General features: G+C 29.0%; 1 protein-coding gene across 1 annotated transcript in view; it reads left to right on the top strand.

Annotated features, from left to right (window-relative positions):
• The window catches only part of LOC142327821 (protein obstructor-E-like), a 114,904-nt gene extending 94,812 nt beyond the window's left edge, over nucleotides 1–20,092 (top strand). The window contains exons 4-5 of the mRNA XM_075371159.1: nucleotides 15,539–15,734; nucleotides 18,870–20,092. Of these exons, the coding sequence (XP_075227274.1) occupies nucleotides 15,539–15,734; nucleotides 18,870–19,029 (356 nt within the window). The 3' untranslated portion in view covers nucleotides 19,030–20,092. The remainder of the gene's footprint in view (nucleotides 1–15,538; nucleotides 15,735–18,869) is intronic.
• The last annotated feature ends 7,254 nt before the right edge of the window (nucleotides 20,093–27,346 follow it).

Raw genomic sequence — 27,346 nt, 5'->3', positions numbered from 1 at the left:
AAAACAAGCAGAGATAATGAGGAAGTTTTGGGAAAAGAAAAAAAACCAAATTACGTAAATGTGGTTCAACGTGGTCTGAATGAGCAAAAAGAAAAAAAACGCATAATTGGGTAAAAAACACTATTAATAAACAAACTAACAAATTTGCTTAGCTTTTATCTGTTATTAAAAATTACGTAATGTTACTGAACGTCAATAAACTGTAGAGTTACCTCGACTATTAACTTACAATGTGACATGAGAACTTCAGTAAACTAGAACTATTGCTGGAAAGATCAATACATAAAGTATAAGAATAGAAAGCTGAATATTAAAAATGATCGATGATCTTTATCGAGATGGAAATTAAGCAAATCACGACAAATACTCTGAAACTTTGGGGAACAGTCTAAGCTCAAATTATTAAATATACGTTAAGCTTAATTAAAAAAAATTAAAAATATGTATCAGTACATTGTTTATATATGTTATACAGGATGAAATCGTTTAATAATTATTTTCATTATTATCATAAATTCTTTCCATGATAATATTACAAAAATTTAAGTTAATAACAAAAGAAAAGAAGTAATAAATATTTTATTTATTTCACGACAATGCTTGATTTGCATGCCAAAAATTGTATCCACAATAAACAAGAACTAGACGAATTTAACTAAAAGGTTACACATTTACTACCGGGTTATTAAATTTATTATTTCTTCATAAACCAAAACAGTTTTAGTTGAATGTAGCAAAAACATACAATTATATTATTTTTCCCCCCCAAAAAAAGAAAAGAACAACGATTAACAAATTTATGAAAATATAAAATTGTTATTTTATTACGTAAATAAAGAAACTTTATTTTACAATTCACTGTAAAGATAAATAAACATAGAAAAGAGTTTAAACTTTAAAGCAAAATAAACATACACACTAAATTTGAATCATATTATTTAAGAAGCTAATTATGATAATTTACTGATTAATATTATTACACAATTTTATTTATTTTTCATAATAAAACTTAAGCATCCCTTCCACTCTATTTATGAAATTATATATATATATATATGAGTGTGTGTGTGTGCGCGCGCGCACACACACACACACGATAGCATGTATATTTGAAAAAGTGAAATACAGTTATACAGTCATTGATATAAAATGAACTATTCACTTTTAAAATAGTTCGTTTTAAATAAAATACATTAATTCGTTTATAAAATACATTGTTACTAAGATGACAAACATCCTATACATTTTAATTTTTTTAAATATGTTTTTAATTTTATATATATATATAATTTTCATGTGTTTTGGCAAAGCAAAAAGGGCCTAGTGTGAAGAAGAGAAAGAGGAATTATTATAGTTAAGCAATAAATAGATAATAATTAGTTTTTGCAAACAATTATAGTTCATAAATATAATAATTCCTAGTTTGTTTCCAAGATGTATGAGTAATTTCATAAATTATTTATAAGCTTGTATAAAAATTTGTATATATACTTCTTTTATAATTTTTATGTGTAACGTTAGTTCTGAAAACTTCACAAATATAACATTATATGTTGTATAAATGTAAATTTTCAAAAACTGTAAAATTCCTCAATCATGAAATTTTTATTTACGGTATGCAAATAAAAAAAATATTCATCAATCACCATAGAATCACATTTAAATGCAATGCTTTCCACAACATTAGACAAAAATAGACGAATTTTTAAAACAATTAAAAATAAGTTAAGGAATAAAAAATACTAAATTACTAAAAACAAAAACATTATATTGAAATGAAAATCCACCTATTTTTATTACGTAATGAATTTTGAATGGCATATTCTGAATGACAGTAAATAAATATAATTATGCCTAACTTAAAACAAATAAAATCTTACTGGGATAGATTTTCCTAATTTTAACGCAATAGCGGTCAATACACATATTGTTGTTATTCTTTTTTTTTCATAACGTAACCGACGTTACGTTAAACGAGCCTGGTAAACGAACCAAACAACTATTTAATTTTTATATTTTGTAAAATTTTCCAAAAAAAATCTCTTATGAGAGGAATTGTTTTACTCCAGCTTCAAAATCAACACGAAAATCAAAAATTCTTGTTTTAATAAAAGCATAATTTAAAAATTTTTATTTTTTAAATAATATTTGATGTTTCCTTCCAAAAATGATTTTTAAAAAATCCTTATAAATTATTAATATTTATTTTACATGTAAAATAAATTACATGTAGGTATTTTACATGTAAATTGTCCACCAAATTTTGATATTTCCCAATATTTAATGATATCGATACGATTACAATAGAATTAATGGGTCTCTGATGTGGTCGGATTTCAATCTCATAAGATTTTAAACCAAAAATTTAATATATTATACATAGAAAATATTATCTTAATATACAAATGTTTCCCTTTGTATTTCAGTTCGATTTTTAAAGCAATAAATGAGCTGAGCATATGTTAAAAGCATGTTACAAGTTTTATAATTTCGAATCCCAGGATGTGTATTTCAGCGAAATACGTAGAGAATTGCAACGATATTAAATTAGAAATAGATCGCTTAATCGGCAAAGGGGAAAAATGTAGACGCCGGTATTCGTGTAAATTATCCTAGCGCGAATGTCGCGGTAGGTAGGGAGGGATTATACGAGTACATACGGAAGATGGTGATCTGTAGACGGGGTTACGTTTAGAGTTGTACCTTTACTTCCATCCTTTCTTTCACACTGATATATGGTAATCATCTGCACTCGTTATTATCAATACTACAAAAGCATTTGGTACAGGATTCTGAGCAGCTAATATTTTCACTTGGATAACTTTGAGACTATAATTCTATCAGTCCGATAAAAAAAGGCGCATTCAGTTCATCAATCCCCAATAAAGTTTATCGATCTCTCTCAAAAGGCGATAATTTTTCCTAAATATTAAAGGAATAACTCCCACTTTTCAGTCCTTTATTGTTAGTTTAAATGAGACCGGTTCTTTCATCTGTAACAGAAATTATTTTATAATATCTTTTTCGTGACAAAGATGACGTAATTTAATTTATTTAGTAATTTCTTTTTTTTTTGTTATTATGAAAGGGTGGCATCAACAGCTACGGTCATTAGTCCGAAGGAAATTGGTAGCATATGAAAAGATACCATGCCTGACCGGAATTCGAACCCGAGACCACCGCATGAAATGTCGAGACGCTACCTACTGAGCTAGGTGGAAGTTGGCATTCACAGATTTATTTTAAATAATTACGAAAATAAAAATAATAAATAAACGAAAATAATAAGGAAGTTAGAAGAAAGAGTTATTTTACTTCATAAACAAGAAAGGCATAACGGTAATAATTCCAGTCGATAGCCTTTAACGACAAGCAATAATAGTCAAATCCGGTATATTACAAGATTATGATTTCTCCTTTTGGTATTTATGTTTACTTTATTTATACTGATGCAAAAATTATTAAATTATCAAGAAAAAATTTCCACTGAAATAAGACAAAGATTTCAATATTTACCAATGATCTTAAATGTAATATAAATTAAGATATTAAGAATTTATTAAAAATTTGATAGGAACACTACATGACTTCCTTGTACACCTATTAAATTACATTACACATTTTTTTAAAATTATAAGTACTAAAAATTTTATTTCACTAATAACTTACGATATTTTTTTCATTTTTGTTATTATTGAATTATTATTTATCGTAAATTTTTTTTACAACCAGAGGTTAATAATTATTAATAAATCAATATATTTAAATTAAAAAAAAAAGAGATGAAGTCTGATTCGAACCGATGTGCCTTCCCCTCAGATCCAAATATTTCATTAATTAAGATTTCATTTGTCTACAACTCTGGAACAAATGAAAATAAGTACCACTTTATGATAAGTCGTTGAAAAGCTGTCAATGAGGGCTTATTACTGCAGTTAAGAAAAAGTACAAAATCAATTCAATTTGTTTTTTGATTTTGGGCTTTTTTGAACAATTTTGGTTCAGTCGATTGAAATCAAAAGGGGAGGAACACAATTAGATGTTACAGTCTTAAATCCAAAATTTCAACATCCTACGGTTAATGATTTTTAAGATATGCGAGATACATATGTACAGACGTCACGCCGAAACTAGTCAAAATGGATTGAGGGCTGGTCAAAATGGATATTTCCGTTGAAATCTGAAAACCGAAATTTTTCGCGATCACAATACTTACTTTACTTCGTACAAGGAGGTAAAAAAAAATAAAACAAAAAAAAAAAACACTTTAATTTAAAAAAAAAAACATACTTTAAATAAAGTGATGTGATAAAATTAACACACGAAGAAAATATGATAAAAATAGTATGTAAACTAAAATATTACATTAAGACAGTCTTCCTAAAGAAGTGATAATAATTTTCGCTTATTTTAATAACAGAAATAAAATAGACTGATAGTTTTAAAACAGTAAATTGGGATTTATAAAAGTAATTTTTTATAACGTAGCACCCACAGTGTTGAAACAGACTGATGAGAAAGGAATAGATGAATACAAAATGGAAATATGCTCATATAAAAATACTGAGAATAAAGAAAAGCAGATTAGGGTATAGATCTTTAAAACGAATCGAAACAGAAGATAATTAAAAGAAAATACATAAATAATTTACAGTATAATATAATAGATAATTTAAAAGAAATACGTAATCAGAATAAATATACAAATTCAAAAAAAAAGGATTAAGGCTGTACAGATATCATAACCAAATTGCTGTAGTAAAATTTTAACAAAGGAAGAGAAAATATGATATTTCACGCTTTAAGAATCGCATATAAATCGAACAGTAAAGATGAAATTACCTCATCTCGGTTTTAAATATAATTACACAAAATATAATTTTTAAGTAAAAATGTTCAATTTACCGCTGCTGAAGCAAATTTTCCATAATTTATGCGGATCAAGAAAGAATAGATCGCTTCTATGAAACGGAAATGTTTAATTTTGATTTTAATTAAATTGGTCGAAGATATTTTCCATTATTTTGATAATTTATTTAGTAAATACTTTCTCACATACAAGCATTATGAGACTAACAGTATAACACACTCGCGTAGTAATGATGAATTAATTCATTACAGAACCATTCGAAACGTATACGTAGGAACAAGGAAATCGAACTTTATAGCGTATGAAAAATGCCATCCCTGACCAACATTCGAACCCAGAACTCCCGGTTGAAAGGCCGAGACGCTAACACTACGCCATTGAGATCGACGTGTAAAAGGCAAAAAATACCAGCATTTTTTAAAATTAAAATAATAAGACAGAATAACATTGGAAATGTATGGTGCTCTGAGAAGTTACTAATTAGTTCAAATACATAGATCTCCAGAACAGGAGAAAGAATTTTAATTCACCATATGTTATTTTCTGATTTGAGTAGGATATAAGTTAGCAAATAACAAAAAAGTTCAATGTGCGACAAACGATGACAGTTCAATATTGATTTTATATCAATAAATATAAGTAATATAAAGGCTTCGAATATGAGGTTTTTGATAATTATTCGGTTTTCATGGAGATGGAATCTAGAATTAGAAAATCGAGAGATAATGTGTTTATCTAAGACGCAGATAACGATAACAGATGAAAAATAGTTTGAAAACAAAAAAAATTGTCATATAAAGAACATAAAAAAATTGGTTGACCGATTTTATATCGAAGTAAAAACTTAAAAAATAAAAATATTTTTTAATTTTAATTTTGAGAATGAAAAGTAGCCTGATCATCAATAAAAAGTCAATTCGGTTTACCTTTCAAATCATATATAAAAAGACGGTATAAAAATAATAATTAATAGATATCAATAATTTTTTTGCTTTTTTTCTGAATCATGAGACTTTGATTGCTTTGACCCTACTCTCTGTTTATATATAAGTTGCAATCCTCATCTCCCATCTAGATTGCACTTACCTCAATGATCAAATTAACCAAATCGGATTTCTTAATAAACGAGTTTCTAACCTAGTTCATCTCTTTATAAGATTCTGCCGTGAATTTCTATCTCCTTAATAATATTAAAAACCTCCTCGTTCATCAATTACATATATTTTATAAATGATCCGCTCCCGATAGCGAGTTATATCAATCGGTCAAAATATACATAAATCTTTCTTTTGTTTAATACCACGAAGCTTATTTAAATATTATTAGCTGCCACACACTCATAGCAAATCATCCGCCTAATAGCTTCTTACCACTTATAAAATAAAATGCATGTTTCTATAAAAAGTACACATATAAAAACAGCTTTAATTTTCTAACGTAGAATAAAATCTTTTGTTAAAAAATAAATAAAACAACCTTTAGCTCGCTTGGTAATGAAATGTTGTTTTAAGTTAAATATAGATCTACTTTTATATATTTATATACACACACGCACTTACACAGCTGTATTAAAAATACACTGGAATATACACGTTGAAGAAAAACACATACTTTTATGCACGTAGTAAAACGAATTAGAAAAATGCTTTTGAAAATGCGCCTTCCAAAAAATATCGCTAAGAATAACACTAAAAAAATGTACATAAACACTTTCAAAAAATATGTGCATTATGTATATAAAAAAGATATAAAAAAATTAATAAAATTTTTGAAGATTTATTGAATAACAGGTCCGACCGATATTGGAAGGAAGATAAGAAATAAAAGAAAAGTAGTAATTCCGTCGAAAGAGTTATCAGATGAAAATCGATTGTATTATACGCTTGGAGGCGGCATAATGAGAAAACCGTACGAAGTTAAAGAAAAATTATCGGAAGAACAAGACGCATCAAATAATGCAGCGGAAAAGAACGATCAACACGCCAGTAATCCGTTCGGTGAATTAACAAATGTCGATATACATGCGAGATTTTCTGGAGATTACGACGATGATTATGAAGAAGACGAAGATGATGAGGATGATGATGACTACGATGATGAGGGAGGTTCTGAGGAAAATGATAAAAGTAAAGAAAACGTTAGTGCAGAGGGAGAGAGCGAAGAGGGAGGAGATTATGATTACGTTTATTACGACTACGATTATGACTACGATAATAAAAGACGGAGCAGTAGTAATAAAATAAAACCGTTAATAAACAGTGAAATTGAGTTTGGCAAAAAAATTAACTACAATGAACCGATTGAAGACGAAGAACGATTAGCGACATTTAATGATGATATACGAACATCTTCACCGTATAGAAAATCAAATCCACCGTTTTCGTCGTTTTTTAATTCTGGTGTTAAAAAGGTATTTAAAACGATTTTTTCTTTTTAATAAAATATTTTTAGCACTTTTTTAAACGTTATTTGCACTGATTAAGTTACATAACTTAAGGGAAAATGTCATTATTATAGTCTCATTGAAAAAGGTTTAACAAGAAGAATAATAAGAAAAAATATCAATTATCACAAAATGATATTCATGTCTCGAAAGATGGTGATATTTTCAGTTTAAATGGAAGATATGTCTTTTAAATATAAAAATGTAAAAACACATTTTTAACTAGATGTTGATTTTCGGTTATTAAGAAATATCAGCAGATATAGAGGAATTTTAAAGTACTAGCAGCCCCTTGCTGCATTTTTACAAAGTAATGTGATATATATTTAAAAGAACCGGCTAAAAACCTAGTCCATTTACAATAGTCTGACCCCCCTGTCAGTCCCGACCTTCTACAGGACGGATCGGTCTGATATTATTTTTTTTTATTCTGCTCGGAACAGCCCGCAGATGTGTCATCAAGCATCGAAAAACTTTCTACGTAATTTTCCTGCCGTCCTCCGTGGCGCGAGTGGTAACGTCTCGGCCTTTCATCCGCAGGACCCGGGTTGGAATCCCGGTCAGGCATGGGATTTTCACACGCTATAAATCATTCATCTCGTCTTCTGAAGTAATACCTAAAGGTGGTCCCGGAGGTTAAAAAAAAATTGATTTTCCTGTGAGTAATTGAGCAATAGCATCGGAATGTTCCTCAATTAAGTAATAAATTAGGACTTTTTGAGGAATTCTCAGAAGAGACTCCAGGTTAACACTTGATGACATATCTGTGGATCATTCCTAGCAGAATAAAAAAAATCAGCCCGATCCGTCCAATAGAATGCCTAGACGGACTGGAGTTTGGTTTTCAGCCCAAATTTTTTTATATATAAAATTAAGAAAAAGATACTTATGAAAGACATTAGACATTAAAAAGATGTTTATATAAAAAAATCCAACTATTTTATAAAGAAAAATATATATAGTTTCTACGGGCAATTTAAATTGGAAGTGAACAGTTAAATAAGCTGAACCACTGTATCGGCTGGCTACTTGTCATTTTCTTCTCCCTTTATACAATGTAAGATATAATATATTTACTTTAAAATTGGTAAGTAGCATGAACCTTCTACATTACTTGAAATATCTATTCTTATCTTGTTTAACCTGTAAAAATATAACTGGATAAAATTAAAGGAAACACATTTTGAGGACGGCTGAAGTTATATGTTATCTTCATGAAATAAATTTTGATCTTATCATAATCTGTTTATAAGATGTGGGAATAAAAAAAAAGTGACCCGTCCAAGCGATAGTTAAAGTGATTTAAAGTGAAATTAAGCCATCCGTTTATGATTTTCTAAAGAAATATTGCATGATTTCTTTTTAAAAAAGAAATCATGCATGTTGTTTGTGTATATATATATATATATATATATATATATATATATACATAAACAACTTTTTAAAAAAGATAAAAAAATATAGATATAAGATATATATATATATTTTTTTAAAGGTCAATAGAAATATATTTTTCCATAGTGCATCGTAAATAATGTTACCTTTATACTTTATTTTTATTTTAACTTTCATTTGAGTGTTCATATTTTTTTATTAATAACGTTATATCTATTAATGAGGTTGTTTATCAATGAAATTATTTTTAATGAAAGAAGGGGTATGTGACGTTGGCTTTCTTTACAAATGAACGCTGTCTGCTGGGTCTTGTTGTCACTTTTCTTTGGCCTTTTCTTTCCCTTAGGATCTGATATCGCTGAAGGTTAGCCAGCTATTTAATTCGTTTCTATCTAAAACCTATGGTAACACTGTCTACAACAATTACCCCTGTCCGCTGCCAGTTATTTAATAGGTATCCGTCACATGACAATTACTCCAACCTGTAAAACTAATAAGGACAATTCTCTCATCATTTTTTTTCTTTGTAAACTGGATTTCAGTTGCAGTTCTATTTCAATAATCGTCTAATATAATCCATTTTTTGTACAAATAATGTTTGTGGTGAATAATTTTCATTTTATTTACTTCTTTTTTTCTGACTTATTCATAAGTTCAGTTGTTGCACCATGTAGATCGACATTTAGGAGGTAAATTAAAACAAAGTGAAATAGTTGACGATCTATAAATTATAATAATTTTTAAAAAACATAGTGTAGATGCGTATAGAAAAAAAAAAACAAAAAAATTAAAAAAACTAATTTTAACTGTATACAACCAACTGTATACAAAGTGCGTTTAATGCATTGTTTCACACAGAAAAAGGCACAATGTTTCTTATGACCGTTACGTATTTAGCGCATCTGTAGAACAAACAAAATTATTCTTAGTTGTTTTCTCTGAAAGTAACAATGTTCATTATAAAGCCAGTACCTAATTAAATTGAGAGAAGGTGCTATTTGCAGAGTTGAATTTCAACTGTATTTCGGTGTCCTTGACACTATTTCCTTAGAAAGTCTGGAACGAGACGCTTTATATTCTTGGGAACAGCTATACCATTTTTGGGAGTTATATTGTCTCCTGTCAGTCCGCCTATATTTTTTACCGTTATGATACCTGACTGACATATACGTAGCAGCTTAATACCAACAAAATTACATCAAAAGAATATATAAATCGTTCCTGCTTTAAGTATGTTTATAGTAAATGCATTTACTTTATTACTCGTGCATTACTGTTTATTACGATCTATTTGTTTCTCCCACACGCCATTTCTCTCTTGCATTTTATTATACGTCGAGTTTTATCGTTGTTTCGTTAACAAGAAATAAATTACTCCTGGTTATTTCGAGTTAAACGTTTTCCAGCGTACAAAAAATATGAGATTTACAAAATAATATTGATATTAAACTAAAACAACTAGGAGGTAGAATGAGGTTTACCCGAACATAACTTTAAGATTCTCTGTTTTCCACAAAACCTAACACACAACTATTTACAATTATTTGTTTTAATTACTAATATGCTAGCGCACAGTACGCTGTAAATATAACCACGTTTTAGCTATCGGTTTAATCCAGATTCAACCAGACCACTCTAAGTAAAATGTCGTTAATTAAAACCTAATGTCCAAAGAAAAGCGATCAATGAACAATGAACATAACAGTTAATTCATTAACGCCAACTACTATCCTACTACCCGTAGTATGAATAGAGCATATTAAATTAAAATACCTACCTCATAAAACTTATACATAGATTCCAACCTTGTGCCGTCTAGAAAAAAAGTCGATCGTTTGGCAAGTTGATTTTATCCATGGTTAGTTTTCTTGTAAGTACAGTGGATGGATAAATAGAATTACATATATATAAATTAAGGATAAATTAATTAATTATCTCGGATGCGGTAATAAAAAAATCATTTCCTTAAAAATTAATGGTTTTACAAAGATACTGCAGTTATATGATAATGAACAGTAATACGTACAAACATATGCCCTCAAAGGAGGGTATATTTATTGCCAGTAGAAACCATATTTTGTTATGTTTAAAAATAATAACTTGATCGTAGATCATAGCCTACTTTTATGACGGTTGAAAGTTTTCAAAGATTATTAATCTTTTCTGTTTCCTCGTAAAAATAATCAAAAAATTCATATTTACTTTATAATCCAAAGCAATCTAAATGTTTTACATACTTTGCAAAATAATAACGCTCGTATTTAATTAATTTATTTAATAATAATTATTAAATTAAAAAAAAAAAATTTTAATTATAACTTAAGTAATTTTTATTTAACAACTGTTTTTAGTTTACCAAACGCCACTCTCGAACACAGGTTTTATATTTCTTTTAAAAAAATGTTACCTACATTTATTCTCTAAGAACAGATTAACTCACTTTTTAAAATTCTATTCTTTTTTTTTATAATAAGCGTCTTGAGAAAAAGGTCGAGAAATGCCAGAATATTCCACCTAATTCTAGTTTATACTAAATTCTCACCTGATTTATACAAAAAAAAAAAAAAAAACATACACACAAATACTGTACATGGACTACGCGTCAATTCCCGTATGATATGACTGTGGTACTAAGCTGCTAATCTGCTTAACCTACTGTACTTAACCTGCCGCAGAAAAAGGTTTCTTAACCTAGTAATAATAATAAAACAAAATAAATACAAAACGTAATATATATTACAATATAACAAGAAAAAATTATTATTTATGTTTTGCTTTAAATAAATAAGTATTTATATTAATGGTAATATACATGCTAATTATATTCTCTTATTCGTTGCTTCATCTTATCATAATTCAAAATAAATTAAATAAATAATTCAATAATAATTAATCAATCATTATTTTATAATAATTTAAAAAATAAATCATAATTCATTATAAAATTACAATGACTTGAGAAAAACTAATAAAATAATACTCACCTATAATATTCACTTATTTACAGTTGTAAATAATAATAAAAGACCTGCAAAAGTAAAGAAAATTTATCAATACGTTTTCAGAAAAATCTTTAAAGATCTAAAAAAAAAATACAATAAAATTATCTTATAAACAGGCTCTGATAATTTTTTTTTATAAATAACAAAGTTTATAATTTTTCTACATACTGAAATTACAAAATTACATCATTTAAATATATAATTTCAACAAAAGTTATGTATCATTCAGCACACGAAGATAAAAAAAGGTTATAAATTTTAAAAAACAAACTACTAAAAAAAAACAACTAAAAACTACTAAAAAATATATCTTATATATCAAAAAATTGAGCTAAAAACCTGTTTCCAATCCATCTGGGGGTTCTACTGGTTGGATCAGGCTGATTTTTTTTTTATTCTGCTTGGAATGACTCATAAATATGTTATCAAGCGTCATCGTACCCTAATTATATCTTGAATCTCTTCCAAGAATTCCTAAAAAATTCTTATTTATTACTTAATTGAGGTAGTTACCGATGTTATTACCCACAGGAACAACACTTTGAAGGTCTACCATACTTTATCTCATATCTGTGGGCTATGCCGACCAGAATAATAGACATTAGCCCAATCGTCCAGTAGAATGTCTGGAAATAGGTTTTGAGCACGCATTTACCTGTAGTAGGAAAAGAAATTGAAAAACTAGGGGGTTGGGGATAAAAAATGTTATAAATGGACTAGGATTTTGCCGATTTTTTAAAAATATGTATAACATTATTTTATACTAATAACGCTGTGGAGCAGCAAGAGGCTACTAAATAATTTAAAGATGAATGGAGTAAAAAAAAAGTAGCAGAAAACCTTAATTTTTATTAAGCAGATTACTTTGGGTCATATTGAAACGTATAATGTTATCCAACGTAGAAACTTAAATCCACTTTCTTTTGACATTAGAAAATATCCTGACGTGACTGGGCTATACAAAGTACATATCACGTACATATCATAAGGTCATAGGCTAAGCTTTGAGACGGTTAAACAATTCAACATTCATATTAATTAAACATTGTCTTTCTCGGTATTTCTTGTGTTCGTAACGAAAATAATGCATCTGATGTAAAACAGAAAGTATTTAGTTACTTTAGCGAAAGTTACCATCATATCTAGTAAATTGTAGAAATCAGGTTAATTTCGTTGGCTTGGGCAAACTTATTTCCAAGTATATTCAGTTCAAACAAGTTAACGAAGAACCAATTTTTTTTAACAATTATAGCGTAAAATTCTTAATATTTTTAGAAATGACTACGTATTTTTATGAGTGATAGGTACGACAGTAATTGTACCTGACGCATACATAAAACAGTATTCTTTCCATACTGTTTTTAAAATACAATTAAAGATAGAAGAAAAAAATAAGAAATAAAACAAAAACTAAAAAGAATTGAGAATATATAATTTAACATATATAATATATAATTATGTATCTAATAACTTTAGTTGTGGAAAATTTCATTGAGGAATCAATTTTCCCAAAAATAAACTAAATTTAGAGAACTTTTAACTATTCGAAAAATATGAGAAGTTTTGTTTGAATTTGATTATAATTCAAGTTTATTCTAAAAATAAATATTACTCGTAATATGCATATGATATAATCATAAAAAAATATTGTTCAGCGTTAACGTTTAGAAGCAAGAGGACAAAGTTAAAGTAAAGAAATAAATGAAATTAAACATAAAAAAAAAGCTAATGTTTACAGTTTTTCTAAAGGAAAGAATTGTAATTTGTACGGATGAATAGTAATTACTTTCAATTTCTTTTCTAAATGGCTTTTAATTTCACCATTTCAACCGCTATCCGGTAAATGTTTTTATAGATATCTGAAGTTCATCATTTCAAGAATCATTTCTTACAAATCATATTATAAACAAATACATAAATATATAATTTATTTATTTATGAGAGATTATAATGTTATAAAATTTATAAAACGCCAGCCAATAAAAGAAAAGGTTCTGGATTCAACTTACCTCAAAAGAAACAGGTAATAAGAGAGTAATCCCCCCCTAAAAAAAATAACTTGCAATAGATATCAGTGCCTAGCAAAAATAATAAAATAAATTACCATAATATTGCTTTATATACAAAATGAAGGGTTTAATGAAAGTAGAAGCCTTGAAATAAATTTCTTTTCGAAATTAGATTAAATCCAGTCAGCACTTAGTTTAATAAAAACATTGTGATTCAGTATGAATTACAAGCTATCCAAAAAATAGAGAAATAATAAACATCCATTATCAATAAGTAAAAAAATCTACGTCCTTGAAGAAGGGGCGTTCAAGTTAATTCGAGACTTCTTGTAAAAATAATACAACAAATTTTAAGGAATAGAAACTGCATTTATTTTTTCACATAACCACCTGCTACAGTTTTACATTTATCCAAGCGTTTAACTAACGCCTGGAAGACTTCGGCATAGAAAGACGTGTCAGCACATCTGAACCGTTCTACAACAGCCTGCTTTACTTTGTCATAATTGTGTAAATTTTGACCTCCGAGAAATTCTTTAGAATCCAAACAGGTGGAAATCAATTGCCCCTAAGTCCGGACTACAAACTAATTGGAAATAATTTCCCAGCCAAATTCCTGTAATGTTTGCATGCATTGTGCGTTACCATACAAATCACACATAAGAATCATTCTTAAGCACATAAAAATCTATGGAAGAAGAATCTTTCTTCCGTAAATCCTTGTCCACATCATGAAGAACACGACACTAACATTCACTGTTGACAGTGATAACATGGGGTAACACAATGGCGTGAATTACCCCATGTTTGTCCCAAAAAACACTTACCATCACTTTACCTACTGATGCAATTATTCGAAATTTGTTTGGTAGTGATGAGTCCGCACGCTCCCACTGCTTCGATATTTTTTCGATTCTGGAGTGAAATAGTGAACCCATTTTTCGTCACATGTGATGATGCGATCCAGGAAATACTGTCCTTCTTATCACAGCTGCGGTCCTTCAGTTTAGTGCAGAATTCTCTTCTGTCCCGATCAAAAGCGGAAAGCTGTTTTGACTGACACTTTTCCGCTTTTCCATACAGTCACTTTTCGGAACGACATATGGTCATGAATTATTGTCTTTAGTATTCCTGAAGAAAGATTACAACCTTTACAATTTCACGGCAGGTTTAACGACGATTGTCAGTGATAAGCTAATAAACGCGCTAAATGTTACAAGGAACGAAAAATGTGGGCCGCGATCCACCACGACCGAGATCGTCGCGAGACTTCCGGCCACCTTTGAAGCGCTTGCACCCATCAAATATTTTACTGAGGATGAGTGTCTAATCACCGTATTGTGAAGAAGTTTTCTGTGAATTTCATCTGATTTTGTGCCCTCCTTCACTAAAAACGTCATCAACACACACTGTTCCACGTACACACACTGTTGTCCGCCATTTTGATTAAAGTTCGCCGGACTAGCGGGCGAAATAAGTGCCGCCTAAAAGTAACAAAACACAGTTGCCAGTTGCAATTTCATGCATTTCCTCCACCTCGGAATTCTATTATAAACCTGTAAAAAAAATATCCCGGACTGACTTGAACGCCTTTCATGAAAATCTTGGCCTTTCATTAAAATTTCATCTTTCTGGTATACTAGTTTTAAAATAGATATCTCAAATAATCAATACTATTTAATTAATAACCTTAAAATTTGTCGGTAAAAAACAAACAAATATCACAGATAATTTAATTTTTTTTTATTTATGCATTACTAAAGATAAAATAACAGTGTAAAAATTACTAATTCTAAGGATTTTTTTTTTAAATTTATAGAAGTCTTCAAATTCACTTGTCCCGAAGTGGCGATGAGCGAGGCACAACAGCACCCCAGGTACGCGGACCCAGAGGACTGTCAATACTTCTACGTTTGCATTAACGGAGAAACACCAAGACGTAACGGATGTAAAATTGGACAGGTCTTTAATGACGCAACCAAAAATTGTGACTGGTCAAGAAATGTCCCTGACTGGTCAGTAAAACTTTTTAAGTGATTTGTCATATAATATTATTATGTTGTATTTTTATAACAACTTGTTATCGTTGTTTATTGATAAGTATTTCTCTAACGTTTAGAGAAGCATATATTTGTGTAGTGTTCAAATGAACATTACACAAATACATGTCAGATATAAATATATCTGGCTAAATTATTAATCTTTAAAGTATAAAATTCTTTAAAAAAGGAAAGGAACTGATGAATTCTTCATTCGAGGTTTTTATTATAGTATCCTCTTTTTGTGAACAATGTAGTTTTATAGAAATTGGTGGACAGATCACCAGTCTTGACCTATCATCATATTTACATAATGTATACTAAATGAGTGAGTGCTAGTATTTGGTTGTACGTGTAAGTAAATGATAAAATAATAGTGTGGAAAAATTATAGAAAAGAAATTTGATAAAAAATTAGGTAAAAATAATAATAATAAAAAAATAATAATAATGAAATGTAAAAGAAGAGAAAATAACAGGTTAGATAAAATGGGCTAGTTAATTTAGTTTTATAAGAACAGTAAAAAAATGAAAAAAAAATGAGGGGAGACCTCATTTATGTATCATAATACATAATAGAAAAATACAGAGGATGTCAGAGTTGTAAGTACCTTAAGGCGTAGAATAAAAAGAAAGTATAAATGTCTTCAATCGACAAAAAAATGTTGTAGATGCGTTAATGTATAATGTTGTTCGTAACAAGTTGCAAAATCAGAAACACTAACACCTGTTATTAATTTGCCTCAGAGGATAACCGAAAAAGAAATACGATTATACATAAACGCAATAATGTGTAATACTGTTGAACATGTACATACGAGTATTTTTTTTTTCACTTAAGTAGGCTTTAAAATTATAAAATTTTGTTATAAAATTTTCATAAATATCAAATTTTGTAAAATTCTTTGTTTTTGTAAGCAACTAAATACAGTACATTGTAATAAAGACTCTTTAATAGATTAAAACGCCTTGTACTTGCAGATTATGTAATCAGTTTTACATCTATTTTAAAAATGAATAAAGTTCAGAATTTTTGTTATAAGTGGAAATGTATATAAAAATATTAATGCATTTTAAAAAAAATTCCATTTTATTAATTTCATGTATAAGATATGATAAATTAGTACCAGCTTGGATGACTGACCTGTAGGATGTAAAGAAACTGACTTTCATTAAGAAATGTCATTCCATTTCAACACACACTTCAACAAATTGTCTAAATTGTCTATTTAGTCGGTTCGCCTAGATTATTTATAAGGCGATGAAATCAATAAAAAAACTTAATCTCACAGTAAAACTGTACAAAAAATCAACCAAACTGACCAGAGGGAGTAATCAAATCACTACATTACTTTATTCGATTAACATTCAACAATAAAAAAGAAAAAACTTAAGACACTTTATATATTACACTATAAAAAATATAAATAATATGCTATATAAAATAAAATTTTATATTTATCTTATATAAATACACTATAAAAAAGAGATTAAGAAAGTTAACTTTCCTGGTGCAGACGTGGAATTTTTTACAAGCAAGAAAAAAGTAATTTCATTATCATCCATCGGCCGCTGTTATGGAGTGCCAGTCAAAGTAAATCGGAATATAAAGAAGTTAATTGCCGTTGGGTTTCTCTCTTTCATCTTAACTATATATATTCAACATCGCGGTATTCATAGATAATCATTGTTTCGAGGAAACCGATTGCAGATATAAAAAAAATAATTTTTTTTTTCTATTTCTCAATACAGTAATGTAATCTTTAAGATTTCTTCTTTCGTCTACAGTTTGTTTTTCTATTTGAAGATAACACCCTAGTTGCAGAATTCTGCAGAAATTAGATTATCCTACATCAACCTATGCAATAATATCATAACAGTTGTGTATGTATTCTGAATAAGAGTTAAAATATTTTCCTTTTTTTAATAATATGGATCTTTGTACTTAAAGAAAAAGATAATAGAGATAAATATTTAAAAAAAATGTGATTGACAAATCTCGAAAAGTTAAAGAAGAGTACAGTCCATAGAGTAGCCTAAGCATTTAGAACCAGTTAAAAACCTTGTATTGTAACGATTTTGTGAAAATGTCATCATATCAATTAATTTGGAAAAAGGACTTTTTATATATATATATATATATACAAAACGAAGATTTATCAAAAGTTCTAGCCACTTAATTTTTCTAAATCCCCACTAAGTAAAAAATACACAAGTTTCAAATTTTCACCACAACCAACTAAAAAAGAAAAAAAATGTTAGATTAGTTCTTATTGTAAAGTCTCAAAATTATTTATTCCATTAGGGTTCATGATTAGAAATTCTGTTAAGTCAATAACAAATGAAATAAATTTTTAAAAAATTATGATTACTGACAGTTTACAAATTTGGAGAATTTTAGTTGGTGAACCGAAATTTCGGTACTATGAAGCACATTGAAATGACAAACAATTTATCTTTTGTTCAATTGTCATTGAACATGAAGACTACCACTAACTCTGTACAGCTCGAATCGTTCAGTGGCATTTCAAAATTTATTCAGTAAAATTTCAAGCATGGCTACGAGAAATTTCAAGCGTGGTTTCGTATAGGTCCATTCAAACCAACCGAGGTCGCAATCCAAGTTTAATAAAGTTCAGACTGTGACTGAACAGAATAAGAATTGAATGATTTACATAACCGATACTAAATTATGCGGTAATATTATTGCTAAATACTACAGAATGTGTTTCGAAATACCGTTGAACAAATTGAGCTTTGCAGAAAATCCAGTGCTTTTCATTGAACCCAACTGTAACTGAACAAGTATTATTAATTTTCCACTCGATAATTACACAATTCACGATTCAAATAAATGTGTTTAATTAAAACGTATCTGATATCTGATCTACTCGGCATTATCCTATCAGTAAATTCATCATTTATACTCTTTAAGAGCAGAATTATCTATTAAGATTTTTTTCTCTAGAAAGTGTGTAGGACCTAAAAATAATACAATTAACTGCAATTAATAGATTCACAACGTCTTATCAATCAAATTCATGCCTCCCACCAAAAAAAGAAGATATTTATGAATTGATACCGATATTAATTTTTTTTTTTTTTTTTTTAGTGCCGACTGGTATAAAGGGGTGCTGACAGATGCTGAGTTGGAGGCACTTGAACACCCAAAACCTAAACCAAAAACACCGGCTAGTATAGCAGCAGCTGAAAAAAGAAAAGGTGGAAGCAGAAGACCGTCATTTGTACAAGATGATGAAGATATTGTCTGATATTATAATGAAACATTTTGTTCGTGGACTCCAACTCTCTCAGTTCATCAAAACAATCAAACCAAAATTTATACGTAATAAATGGATTTGTTATTATCAGCGCCATTATTTTTATTATTTTTTTTAAATAATTTGAGATAAACGAAAAACAAATTTTAACTTTTATAAAATTATATTGGACCTTATTTGTATAAATTCCCCAAGTATATATAAAATATTTATCATTAACTTTAAAGATATTCCATAATCAGTATATTGTTATCTCTGTGGTACATGTTTAAATTTTTTATTACTCACAAAACTATTCGTTTAGCTTTTTTTTTTTTTGTAAATAATTAATTGATCTTTTTGTATAATATAAAGAGTGTTTAAAAACCTGATCTTTTTTTCAGTGTTTTGCTAGAAATATCTGAAATTAGTGACAATAACAAACAGTAATTGATAACCTTCACTAAGATTCAAATCAATTATTACAACAAATTGTAACAGTACAATAGTTTCCTTAAAGTATCTAAAAGTTTACTGAATCTTACATTTTTAATTAAAATACTTTAAAGACTATTTAATATATTTTACTGCTAGTCGAGATTTTTGAATTAGTTAACTGTTATTAGAATTACTAAAAAAAAGATTATATTTTATCACATAGTTTTAATTTAAATTTTTCAATAATAATTTTATTTATTTATTATAAGTAATTGCATTTATTTAAGTAGGGTAATCGTTTTCTGTACAGATCTCTGAATAACGTACAAAAAGCAATCTATTAAAACATTAACTTAAATTAATTAATATAAATTGAAAAAATAACTTAAAAGTCTATTATCGAATATACTTGTTTTTAAAATGGTGCTTTAATAATTTACTATAATACTCTTAAGAGATTCAAATATTATATTACAAAAAAGTTATAATTACGATGTTATTATTAATTTTTTTAGTAATAATTTATAATTTTATTATTTATATTTTGTAAAATAGTATGGCATTAAGTTAAATTACTGCCTTTTTGATATATTTGTATATAAATTTGTTATAATAAAGATTAGGTCCAAGTGTTAAATTTTGTTTTACATTATAAATTCTAAACCCTACACACTCTATCAAATATTTGTGTTTATCAATAAAGATCAAATGATGTCTTATATACTTGTCAAATCATAAAACTTCCTGCCAAGACATTGGGTAACTATAAAAATATAATCAACTTAAAAATTAATTAACAATGAAGTTAACTCGTTCGAAAATAAAATTAAAAAAGTGATTTTTCACAAAATGCAATTCTAAGTTACATTTAACTGTATGTATATAAGGTATATCGGTTACTTTACGAATATATTTTTAAGCTTCTACTCTTCCCTAAATACAACGAGCACGAGGAAAACAACGTAAAAGAAAAATATTATTTAAATAAAGTGCGCTTTTAAAAAGTTCCCTTTAAAAAATCTTCTGTTCATAAACAAATCTGACGATCACAGGATGATAAAATGTCCGCGAGCAAAATAGAAAAAAAATATTTGTGTAATACTCATTCATATGTACATGAACAAATAGCATTTAACATAACCAAAAATACAATGAATATATGACATGAAGAATTACGAAAATCCTGTATCCTTTCAGAGAGCGCATTTCTGAAAGTGATCTGAAGCAAATAATTAATGTAAACGTGTATATCAAAATACTTTTTCTCAGGTAAGGCTAGTAAGGTCGTAGGATAACCTTGTAAATCAGTACTTTATTGGACAAAGTGAGACGTAAGTTTCTCCGTAGCAGCCAATGCAGTTTCCTATACATTGCGTTTACTTGTGTTCTTTTCATTCTCACGTGACACTTCCAGGTCAAACGCAGATTTAGGTGAAGTTCTAAGTACCGCACACTCTCCGTTTGTGGGATCAAGACACCATGTAGATTATGATAGTTGACCGATTAAAATTTAACGAAGTAGAAATTACGTCTACCTTACAGATACTGGTTAAAATGATTAAATTAACTATATACAAAAGCTAACTGCAAATTACAACACAGCATACATACAGAGTGGCAACATAAAACCGAATCCATAACGTAACCCCTGCAGAATCGGTAGGTTATGTGGAAATGAAACTTTATGAATTATACGGATAAATTAAATAAAAAGAATATAAAACGTAATTTAAATGTTACATTTTTTTATCTTCTTGTCAACAAAATATGTTCAAAATAACCACCCTGAACACCGATGCACTTTAGTGTTCGATTGATCATATTGAGAATCGTCTAAGGCAAAGCGTTGTCAGTTGAGTTGATTTCACGTTGAATGTTCACCTTCAGTTCATCAATATTGTGGAGATTAGGTGCATAACTTATCTTCTTTAAGTAGCCCCAAACGAAAAAATCGCAAGAAGGCAACTCTGGGGAAGGTGGAGGCCAACGTCCTCTGCTGACAGCTCGTTCATTTATAAAAGCTGCATGAACGCGATTCAGTGAAACGTTTGATGTATGACAGGTTGCTCCGTTTTGTTGGAAGAAGCTGTATTTTTTATCATTATCAGTTAATTGCGCATAGAATTCTTCGAAAATTATGAGGTAAACTTGTGTATTGACAATCCGGTCAAAAAAATATTGATCCCGCTATACGATTACCGGAAACGACACACCAAACACCAATTTTCTCATCATGAAATAGACGATCGAATATCTCGCGAGGTAATATCTGGTGTTTTGCGAATTGACATGGCCGGATAAATGAAACCGTGCCTCGTCTGACATGAAATACGACATCGGATTTATCTCTCCACCAACAATGTTTTCAAGAAGCCAGTTGCAATAATAAAGTCGTTTCGATTAATCTGTCTCCTTCAGTTGTTGCACAGTTGCACCGCGGTACGGTTTCAATTTTAATTCATGAAGAATTTTACAAGATGTGTATTTAACACCAGATTGTTGGGATAACTTGCGTAATAATTTTTTTGGGCCGGCAGTAATTCTTTCAATATCGGCAATGTCCTGAGACGTTCTAAAGGAAGGTTACCTATTTCGTTTTCCATTTGAAAAAAACCTGTTGTACGCCAACTTTTAACTAAATCGTGTTTGCTACTCTTCGCCGGGATGCAGGCATTCGGAAATTTTTCTACGAATATTTGACGTGGTTCTACAAACGAACGAATACAGGCCTCAAATATAGCTATCCTCTCCTGGATTGAATAATGCATTTTACACAAACACAGCTGCACTGCACTGAAACGTGCAAGATAATCAAGATAAAAGCTTGATTAAAATTCATTTCTATTTATTTTTTGTTGAATTTTTTACTTTACTTTATTTATTTCATTTTCATTATTTTATTCATATAATTTTGATTTACATGAACTCTTTTTAATATTATAACAGACAGATAGCTGCTGCCATCTTGGCGTCCATTACTCGCAAGGTATTCTTCAAATATAAGTATTTTTAGCCTAAATTATTAGAAACATTTTCAAAACTCTTTACTCTGTTGTTGTTCATCAGTTTTCATAAATATTAATGTATCAAACAGATTTGTCATCGGAATAAAAAAATAATGAAAACAAAATGGAAGTCGAGAAATCTAGCTCTCAATTATGAACGTCAGTTGGCTCCTTAGCTTAATCTCATGTATATCAAAATTGCGCAACTCAGCTTTATAAGAATACCGTTCAGTAGAATTTTACCATAGCCAATCATTTTATTTTTTTATTATTGAGTGATTTATCTTTCTAAATTTTTTAATGGTACAAATCCTGGCGTCGATATTCCCGAGATCCATTTTTGAATAACATTAAATAATTTTATTTTATTTTTTCTAATATATTAAAAAAAATTTCAATTTTTTTTTGTTCTACCTTTTCCCGCGCAAAAGTAAGGTTTTTATAAAGACTTTATGTTGGAATTTAATATGAATTCAAACTGGGGTAATCAGTTTCTCGATTCCGAAAGCCGATCGGCTGCGTAGCATTTATCTCATCTCATCTCACATTCGTACTACATCCCTTCAATTTGTAAAATTTTACGGTTGGTTGAATTTTTTAATTCCCTACTATCTTCTGCAGATTTATTATAGAGTTTTTTTCGCGTTTGTTAGTGAGTTACTGTTATGACGGTCTGTAACTATAATTGAGCAGTCAGACTTCTGTATATAAAAATATTTTTCTTCACTGAAATTAAGAAGGGTAAACAAAAAGAAAAATATATTTAAATCAACATTTGAAATTTCTAGTTTCCGAATAAATTTAGGAGATTATTGTACACTATTCTAAATTATGAAGAACTTTTTTTTAATTTTACTGATCGGTTGAATTTATTTACCCTACCATTTGCTAAAATACTGGGGATACATTTTTTTATTTATAAAATATGTAAAAGGTATGAGCCTGCATCAATCGTTGCGCAGTCAGAATTTTGTGAATCAAGAAATTTTTATTTTTCATCTAAATAATGGGAAGAAATTCTTGTTATGGTACGACCGTCAAGGTGAATTTTTATTAATCTTTCGTTATCGCTGTGGGGTTTAAAAAAATATATTTAAGCCGAATGCTTTACATAAAATGACAGAAAGAAAAGGAAGAGTTAAAAGTCAATGAAGATATCATCCCACATATGTATATTTATTAAAATTTCATCGAAAAAAATTCTCGTGGTAAGAAAAGCATGCATATCTTTCTTCAAAATTAATATGTTTTACATTTTAGCTTCTTTTTTACAGAAAAAAAAATTGACGGTTGTAGTAGTTTTCCAGGTATCTGTGATTCAAAAAAATGAAATGGATGCAATGTCCATTTCATTGAAATATTTAACACATAAAAACATGTTTTTTTTATTTTTTTAGAAAATTTCGGATTAAACATGTACCGCGGTACATTTTAGTAGAATATCTTTGTGCATTTTTGAGACATTAATTTCTATTTAAAAGGTGAGAAAAAACAGAAAATCATTTTCCGGAAATACAAGAATTATTTGTAATCTGTTTCTCGACGAAATAATAAAAGAATTAAAATAAAAATTTGGAATAAATATTACTATTTTGGCGGAAAATAGATATAATATATAAATAATAAATGATGTATATTCAACAATAATTTTAAATAGTGTTACAAATTGCAAAATCTTATAGATATTGCATTAATATCAATCAATAGATTGTAATAACAGCAGGATATTTTATTTCAATGACAGAGATGTGGTACACATACATGGTTTAATGTTTTAAATTATTTTTTAATTACAGTCCATAAAACAGCATCTGAACAGATATCTGCTTTTTTATATTTAGCATACTTAATTATTAAAACGACGTTAATAAAAATAGGGTGTAAAAAAAATTAACAAAATAGTTATAATGTGAGACTAGAATGTAACTTTTACATTATTTTAAAACTACGATAGAAAGATATGGAGTAAATATTAAGAAAGGAGAATATAATGCATCAGAATGTAATTTATTATTTAGGTTATTAATATCTAAAATGAGACGAAATAAATAAGAGATCAAAAGTGAATTGGCAGGAACGAGAAGATTTTTCATGCAGAAGAAAAGATTTGTTGGTACCAAATACAGATATACGAATTATAAAGAAATTAATAAAATGTCGGTAGGAATTCTGCAATTTATACAGCAAAATATAGACAAAAGGAAAACCAGAACAATAAAAATAATGTTAAAGGTATGCAGCGCATACGGTATATAAAAGGCGAAGAGAAGTCAGTCTAAATTGATTTTTTGAAGGATTTTAGGGTATGAAATTGTAAAAATAAAAAAATTAAAATATCATTGAATATGTAAATTAATTCTTTAATTAAAAATTAATTTTAATTTTTTTTCTCCTTAAGCATTAAGGAGACATGCTAAGACATATAAACATAAATTACTGAATAATAAATGGTTTGATGAAGAATAATAAGACTTAAATGAATAAAAAAAAGAGTTGTAATACTTTCCTGGCATTGGTTATTTATTCTTATACAATGGAAAAAACAATGAAACATGAAAAAAGGCATCCAAGATTTCTTTTTTATCTTGACTGGGATGGGGATAATTTATGATGAAGTTTTATTGTAGAATTATAAATATGTGCTTAAAAAAAAGTTTTGCAATTCGAAAATCAGTATTTTTTATTTTTTCTGCTCTCCCACCACCAAAATCACCTTTCCAGGAAGTTTTTTGATTTTTCCACGTTAACTATGTTAAATGGAAAAAACTAAAAAAATATCCACTACAAAATGTTCAATCAGTATAAAGTTACCAAAGATTTTTCTTGAGGGTTAGGTGAACTATAAAATTTTATTATAACATTATTACTAAGAGTTTATGATTCAAAATTTTAATAATGATAAACGTTTAAATAAACAAAAAAAAGTTTATAAATTTCCAAAACTTTTATCGGCTCCCACACCAATATATCCCCCAAATATTTTTTTAGGGGTCGCTTGCATTACTACTATGCCTACGAAGACATTAAAAAATCGGTTAAAAAATATACAATAAATAAAAAGACAGCTTTTTTTATTTTTGGGGAAGGGGAAATTTTGGAGAAAATTTTTTTTTAAGAGATACTGACACAAAAATGTTCTCTACAAATTGCCTCATACACAAGTCTCTGTACAAAATTTTATCAAAATCGACTGATCTAGTCAAAAGTTATTAAGCCAATACACGTACATTCATATGAACATAACCCGTCACTTTTTTTTTATTTTAGGATTCCTGGGTGATGAAACGTCGAGAAATATAAAAAGGACCCATATACCATTTTTTCATTATTATACTTTCTTTCTTGCATCGTAGATCTAGACTATAATGCCAGGAAAGTAAAACTGATCCTAAAAACGTATTCAAAACCTACCCAAAACGTTTAGTTATTTCTAGAGATATCCCATATTAAACCTTCAGTTAAAAATTTATTAATTTATTTATTACAGCAGAACAGGAGAAGGATATGCTGGGTTAAAAAATAATATTGCTATTATTATAATTACTAGCTGTACAAACTATAATGTCACTAACTACGACATAAAATATAAAAAATGGATAATATACTGAATAGATACGATTTATGCACAATATAAGAGAGCTGTCTCACCAATTCGATTGATAAACATCAATAAATATTGAGAAAATATACGAGGATATCTATAAAGTAAAGACCGCTGGGAAATTTCTCTCCTTAAGGTTGGCAAACCTATGTAGTTCATGGCCACGCTAGTAATGTACACACTGCATTGTTGTCTATAAGTTGTGGCGTTGTAGTATATTTGATTACGTGTGAGTTATTACACTATAAAATGAATAGGAAAATCGATGTTGCCGCCGACTGAAATACGCGGAATCAAACGTTTTTAAACCATCAAAACATTAAGCCGGCTGAAATTCATAGCCGGCTGGTTGCCGTGTACGGCGAAATGAATGAAATAAACGTCCAAAAATGGTGTGATAGGTTTAGAAATAACAGAATTAATGTGAAAGATGAAGCCCCTCGATAATCACCGAGGACTTGTTGAAATGCATCGATGATAAAACTGGAAAAGATCGTCGCTCTACGATTTCCGACCTGGCCCTTCTTTTTCCTAAAGTTTCAAGAGCAGATATCAGTCGCATTGTTCACGACCATTTATACTTCAGAAAGGTTTGTGCATGTTGAGTGCCGCAAGTCTTAACGTAACGCCACAAAAAATTCCGAATGGGATCTGCTTTGGAATTTTTGGCGCGCTACACAGAAAAAGGTGATGAGTTCCTTAATTCGATTGTTACCGGTGATGAAACACGGATATCGTATTACTCGCCAGAAATAAAACGGCAGTCAAGTGAATGGCATCATCCTCACCAACCAGACCGACAAACGTCAAGCCGCAGCCATTTGGACGCAAACTGATGGCCACCGTCTTTTGGGATCGGTTTGGCATACTGCTAATTGATTTCATGCCACGTGGAGCGACTATATATGTAGAAGCTTACTGCGAAACTCTAAGTATATTACGGCGCGCCATTTAAAAACGGCGACGTCGGCGGGTGACCGACGGCGTCGTCCTGCTATACGATAATGCACGTCCACATGTTGCGGGTCCGATACGTGATTTACTAAGAACATTTGGATGGGAAATTTACGATCACCAGAAATTAACGATATAGTCCGGACTTAGCTCCTTCTGATTACAATTTTTTTACGAAATTTATAGAATTTTTGAGTGGTAAGTAATTCGCGGGTGACGATGAACTTAAAAATGCTGTTAATCAGTGGTAAATGGACTGGCGGTAGAAAAATAAGACGAGGGTATATTGAATTTGGTGTGTCGCTACGATAAATGTCTTAATTCATGTGGC

Source organism: Lycorma delicatula, chromosome 7, assembly GCF_047948215.1.
Source record: "Lycorma delicatula isolate Av1 chromosome 7, ASM4794821v1, whole genome shotgun sequence".
Lineage (NCBI taxonomy): Eukaryota > Metazoa > Arthropoda > Insecta > Hemiptera > Fulgoridae > Lycorma > Lycorma delicatula.
Note: the sequence above shows the minus strand (reverse complement) of the source record. Positions and strands in the feature narration are given on the sequence as shown.